Source organism: Haliaeetus leucocephalus, unplaced genomic scaffold (assembly GCF_000737465.1).
Source record: "Haliaeetus leucocephalus isolate CR32 unplaced genomic scaffold, Haliaeetus_leucocephalus-4.0 Scaffold157, whole genome shotgun sequence".
NCBI classification, from domain to species: domain Eukaryota; kingdom Metazoa; phylum Chordata; class Aves; order Accipitriformes; family Accipitridae; genus Haliaeetus; species Haliaeetus leucocephalus.
The window spans coordinates 633,115-639,051 of NW_010972593.1; the positions used below are offsets into that span (position 1 = coordinate 633,115).

The following is a 5,937-nucleotide window of genomic DNA, read 5'->3' on the forward strand; positions in this document are numbered from 1 at the left end:
CCCGGCAGGAAGGGCGCGGAGCCGGCGCCCCATTGGCGGGCGGCCTCGGACCGCTGGGGTAAGCGGCGGCGCGACTGGCGGCCGGCTCCGCTCCGCCCGAGCGTCACTTCCTGCTGCCAATAGCGACGTCACGCCTCTAACTCCTCGCAGCTCGACGTGGTGTGCCGGCTCGTGACGTCACCCGAACGGAAGCGCTACGAAAGGAGCGGGAGGAGACCGCGATACCGTGAGAAATTGTTTAATATGAAACGTCGCGAACAGGCTGCCGGCGGAGGGCGACACTACTGCTGGGGTACAGCTGCTACCGGGGTTTATATAAAAACGACTAATCAACCGTGAGGAAAAGCTACAGCCGCGCGATCGATAACCCGCAGAAATGAGAAACGAGGGCGGCTCCCGCCGCCCCGGGCGCGGCTCACGCTCTCCCGCATGCGGCGGGAGGAGGGTGCCCTGGAGGGGCCCGGGGCCGGCGCCGCCGGCGTCAAGAGGTGCGCGACGGCCTTCGAGTCACGCCAGAGCCTTACGCGCGTCTGTACTGGTCATAACTTAATCGGTTTTTTCCAGGAGACAGAGCGAGAGAGAGAGAGGGGCGATAACGGTAAATGCAGACGGAGTCTTCAGTTCCTGTTGGCCGCTGGGGTTCTTCGCCATCTCATATACAGTTCAGTTCGTTTAGCGTCTGGTCCAGTGTCTGATGCAACCCCAAGTTCTCTTCTTTCGCTTGAGCAAGTTTTTCTAGTGAGAAAGAAGAAGAAAACAAGACTTAAACCACACATGACTCCACAGCCTTTTCTCTCTAAATAAAACCCGTGATTACTTACCTCCACGTTCAACACTACACCTCCATTCACAAAACAAGGCCAATTTTTGAGGTAATTGCTCTAATTTAGTGCAGTTTTGGGACACGTTTTATGGGTAACGTGACAGACTTGTGTTTTGATTGAAAATGTGATTTATAGCACACGTCCTTCAGAGTTTCCATTGCCCCCAGAGTTTTTAACCAGGCAGGTGGAACACCGCCAAGTACACACTCAAGCGCACTCAAAAGCTTTGCGTTGCCACATGTGTCCTTGGGGACACCAAAATTCAGGCGTTTGCCAGCGCGCCGGGTCCTGCCTCTGCCAATGGGGGCACCCGTGCTGACGGCATCTGCCCATCCCCGGCATCGGGAGCCGGACTTACCTTCTCTGTCGTTACTAGTGTACTTTAGGTGAATTATAAGGAAATAAACCCCAAAAGCTGAAAGGTAGAGGTATCTCGTTTTTATTGAGCTCAGTTCTCACAGAGGGGACGAAGGATCGCTTGTGGAAGCTGCACAGAAGTGACAGGTATTACAGGCGAGAAAAGCTTAGGAAATGCAGCGAGGCAGAGCGGCCCCCGTACCCCCCCAGAGGTGCAGATCACAAAGAGGTCATGTCATTGAGAGCATGGTCAAGCTCCTCACTGATCGCTTTGTACTTCAGCTTCTGAGCGTACAGCTCGTCTAGTGGTGACGAGGGCAGAAGGCACGTTTCAGCAAGAAATGCAGAAAAACAGTCCAGAGAAGAGGCGCAGAGTAGGAGACATGAAGACAGGCAGAAGGCAGCAGCCAAAGCAGTTGGGGAGGAAAACAAAAGAAGAAAACAGATGCGTAACTGAGTATCGGTATGAAAGCAAAAAAATCCACACAGCTGCCAGGTCAGAAGCTTCACCTACATTTCCTTTTTTTTGATCTCACAAATTATTTTTCAGTGATCAGATTAAGTAGGGTTGTGATCTTGTTATTAATGGAAAAAGCCCTCGAGGCCATGTATGTGCGAGTTGGCCAAAATCAGGTTATTGTTACCAGCTTCTGGAAAGAGAACTCTTTCAGGAGATCTTCCTCTGGCCGGGAGGTACCACGGAGGACAGACGTGTCCAGTGGACGCATTGTGCCAGTCTACCAATAGGCCTGACAAGCACTTCTGTCCTTTCCTGATAAAATCTAATCCCCTCTCCTAGAATTTTCTTTTCTGATTTGAAATTGACCACTTTTAAATGAAACTCGAGTAATTTCATACCTTCCAGGTCATCAATAGACTTTTCCAGTTTGGCAACTGTTCTCTCTGCAAATTCAGCACGAGTTTCAGCCTGAAAAAAAAAAAAAATAGAGTAATAGGATGCTGTTAAACAAGCAATGCCAAAATACAGGTTGGGGATGGACAAACTTACTTCTTTCAGCTTGTCAGAGAGAATCTTGATTTCTTCTTCATATTTATCTTCTTTTTCCGAGTACTGTGAATGAAAACAATAAACACTCTTTAAGGGAAGTTGTAGCAACAATGATAAATGTTTATGAAACTGTGACCTATTTATAACCACTTTTCCTTTTACAACAGCTGCAAACACCCTTCCCATCCTTTTCTCCTCTTCACCAAGACATTTCAGACTCTCGTTCAGAAAGCATCATTTTAAAACTGAGGATGTCCCAAGTTCCTTTTGTGCATCATCTTACGCCTTAATGGGCTTACCTTCTTGTGCGGCACAAAAACAGCTGAACGTACAAGAGAACGTGAAGCCTCCCATTACCAATTTAGACTAGCCAGAAAAAACTGTTTAATGAAATCGAGTTTCAACAAATTTATTTATTAAGAGGGCAAAAACCACAAAAAGAGCAAGATCAGAAAATCAAGAGCAGTCAGCAGCGTACCAGTGTGGGAAACGGGAGATTTAGGTCCTGGCCTGAAGCAGTGTTGCAGATAATTACCAGATTACAGACTTGGGTTCGGGCAGAACTGATTCAGCGTTATCAACAGTCTCTGTTAAACAGGCAGTTGGCTAAACCCTTTGCTTATTTTGATTATTTCTAAGAATTTTATTTACAAGTTTTGACTTTGCCCCTATCCCTCAGTTTACTGAAAGAACCAACCTTTTCAGACTGAGCTTCCAAGGACTTCAGGTTGTTAGTGACGTTCTTTAACTCCTCTTCAAGGTCACTACATTTACTATAGGGGGGGAAAAAAAGGTATAAATGACTACTGTCTCTGTTATGACTTAATTTAATTTTCAAAGAGTCTAAAAATACAAGGGATGAAGTAATTATTAAGTCTGAAAGGAGAAAATTTGGTATGTAGGCTACAAAAAAGCTTTTCTACATGCCCGCCTACCAGTAGTAGATTTTTCTACTTGAAATACAGCTTTGACCTTTACTGTATTCTAAACTGCTTCCGTGTATACGAAATTACTCACACTTCAGACACCTCTGCACGCTCTTCAGCTCTTTCCAGTTCACCCTCCAAAATAACCAGCTTACGGGCAACCTGTAAAGAGACAATAGCTGTATCAAGCCAGTCTGTAATTTCTTACATGTTTCTCTCAAAGCACTACGCTCGTGCTTTCCTTCTGAATGATAGAATTAGGTTAAAACATACATGCACAGACATGACAGACTTTTTCCCCAAATAAATTAGATTTTGCAGTGTTCTTAGCATTACATATCTAAGGTGCTGCCAAAGTCACTATTAAAATTACTCCTTTTTGGGAACCTTCCAAAGGCGAACCATCACACAGTGAAAAGCACACAAAGAATGAGTACACTGAAGAGTAACAAAGTTGTTCGTGGTTCTCCCGTAAGTTTAATCATTTCCTTATCTCTTTTACCTCTTCATATTTGCGGTCAGCTTCTTCAGCAATATGCTTAGCCTCCTTCAGTTGCATTTCCTGAATTTCCATTTTCTCTTCATCTTTCATTGCTCTGTTCTCAATAACCTTCATTCCTCTGCAGAAATCACAGCAAATATGTTTAATGTAGAAGCATTTTAGCACTTCTCTCTCAAAGGTCCTAAAGCGGAATTCCCTATTTGTAACCAAAAAGCGGCTCGTTGTGCCCATACTAACGTGTTCTTCAAGGCTAACAGAATTACTCATTCAAGCTTATCAAAAAGTTCCGAGTCTCTGACCTGCAATCCACATTAACACATGCAGATACTAAATGATACAGGAATATTTTATTCATATATACTCAATTTTTACTGGGGAAAAAAAGGAAATGTACCTCTCACTCTCATCCGCTGCTTTCTCAGCCTCCTCCAGTTTCTGCAAGGCTGTGGCCAGCCGTTCTTGGGCACGATCCAACTCCTCTTCCACTAGCTGGATACGTCTGTTCAGAGCTGCCACCTCACCTTCAGCCTACAGGAAATACAATCACCCAGAACCGAGGTTATGTACAAGCCACTGACTGGCTGACAAATGTTCTCAACTAACCAGTTTTCCTTAAAACTGCAAAGGCTTCTCCTTGGTAGGGAGCAGAGAAGCTCTAGGAACCTTTCTGTCTCTGCTCTTTGTTTGTTTAAACTGTGGCATCTCAGGAATTTCAAGGTATGGAGTATGTGCTTCTCCTTTCTTTTTTTTTAAGGTACCTATCATTCCTGCTACACAACAAAGGATTTGACACCGATTGCCAAGGGAGAACTATTTTCAGATCACTTCACAGGGTGGGATCTACCCATAGGATACCAAAGTTAAATTGTTTCCATAATGGCTTATTCCAAAAACTTCACAGTTGATTTCTCTGTTCTTGGTTTCATTACAGATTGCAGCAATATCCTCTCATAGCACGCTGCTGAAGTTAAAACCATTATCCATTATGGGTTCCTGAGCCTGCAAATGCTATATAATCTTTACGCAGTCAGCTGGGCAGATACACTTGGCCTCAGCAAGGGAAAGTCAGTCTCCTTTGTAAAACAGGGAAAAATTAGGTATGTTCTTAAAATAAGTTCACTTTCCTTTTTCATTGCTTCCTATGGTACTTAAGGAATTAGGCTGAAAGCATTTCCTAGTAAGAAGGTCTGTTTATGTATTATTGAATAAACTGCACAGTAACTGGAAAGACTATCAATGCTTAAAAAATAGACTAGATAAGAAATGGAGAGGTTGTTAGGAGAAACGCTCACATACAGACAGTATGAACAAATTGGTGTCCATAAATACATAGTGTTTGTTAAGATATGGTTCCTTCAATTGCTTGTTATTTGAAGGAAAATAAAGTCCTACTTTAATAACTGCCAGGTTTGTGCTCTTAATTGTCCTCAAATCTGAGTATGATTGCCATGTATAACTTTTTTTGACACTTTTATGGGCTCTATATGCTAGAAGGGCAGCTGTTTCATGCTTTGTGTTAAACACTTTGAAAAAATACTTGTTTTGCTGCAGCTTTGCAAATTTGGTTACTGACCGCTCCTCCTAGGCTGGAGGAAGTGGTTTCCATTCATAGCTGCACCATCTTGGAAAGGATTTCACTGACTGATCCAAATGGAAGCTGACCCAGGATTCCACCAGTCATAAATTATCCAGCATTCATTTGTTTTCTACCCAGTGCTATGTGTTTAACTTTCTTGATTTACACACAAGGCATCGATCCTGTGGAAAACTGGCATCTGTTATGTGGCAGTCTGCAACTCCTGCCACTAGACAGGCCACTTTTAAGTCATATTTTAATTAAGCAAGATTCCAAAGCTATGGAGACGGGGCCACTGGGAAGCTGGAGTTAGTCTGGCTCCACCTCTCCCAGAAGCAGCCCGCAGTCCTTATACGGTAAAACTAACTCGCTGACATGTGATAAAATAGCAGGAAGATGCCGGGAAGGCTGATCACACACAAATCTAAGTGAAACCAGCTGTCCGGCCCCGAGAGAGCCGCACACTAGTGGAGAGTTCTGATTTCTCTGTGCAAACCAGGAGGGAAAGTTATTTTCCAGCAGTTAGACATTTCCCAGCTGTGCTGAAGCCAGCGGTGCGGCGCCGAGAGGCGGGAACTCCCCGCTCGTTGTCAAGCAGCGCTTTTTCCTAATTAAGCAGCCATTTCCTACTAAACTCGTAACCGCTTCCCGATGCCGATCGGCGCTCGCAAACGCCTGTTCCGAGGGGAACGGCCCCATAGCGCGATAAGCAGCGGGCGCCTGGGACGAGCCGCCGCCGCCGC

At 44.9% G+C, this 5,937-nt stretch overlaps 1 protein-coding gene across 5 annotated transcripts in view; it reads right to left on the bottom strand.

The window, feature by feature from the left end:
• Positions 1-601: 601 nt before the first annotated feature.
• TPM4 (tropomyosin 4) overlaps positions 602-5,937 on the bottom strand; it is a 9,640-nt gene continuing 4,304 nt past the window's right edge. For 2 of the 5 annotated variants that reach the window (XM_010562227.1, XM_010562228.1), the window contains 7 exons: positions 4,013-4,146; positions 3,619-3,736; positions 3,208-3,278; positions 2,888-2,963; positions 2,191-2,253; positions 2,040-2,109; positions 602-735 (listed from right to left, as the gene is read on the bottom strand). In XM_010562227.1, coding sequence (XP_010560529.1) covers positions 653-735; positions 2,040-2,109; positions 2,191-2,253; positions 2,888-2,963; positions 3,208-3,278; positions 3,619-3,736; positions 4,013-4,146 — 615 coding nt within the window. In that variant the 3' untranslated portion in view covers positions 602-652. Of the gene's footprint in view, positions 736-1,384; positions 1,484-2,039; positions 2,110-2,190; positions 2,254-2,887; positions 2,964-3,207; positions 3,279-3,618; positions 3,737-4,012; positions 4,147-5,937 lie in introns of those variants that run through there. The other 3 variants (XM_010562226.1, XM_010562229.1, XM_010562230.1) reach the window with 3 other exon arrangements.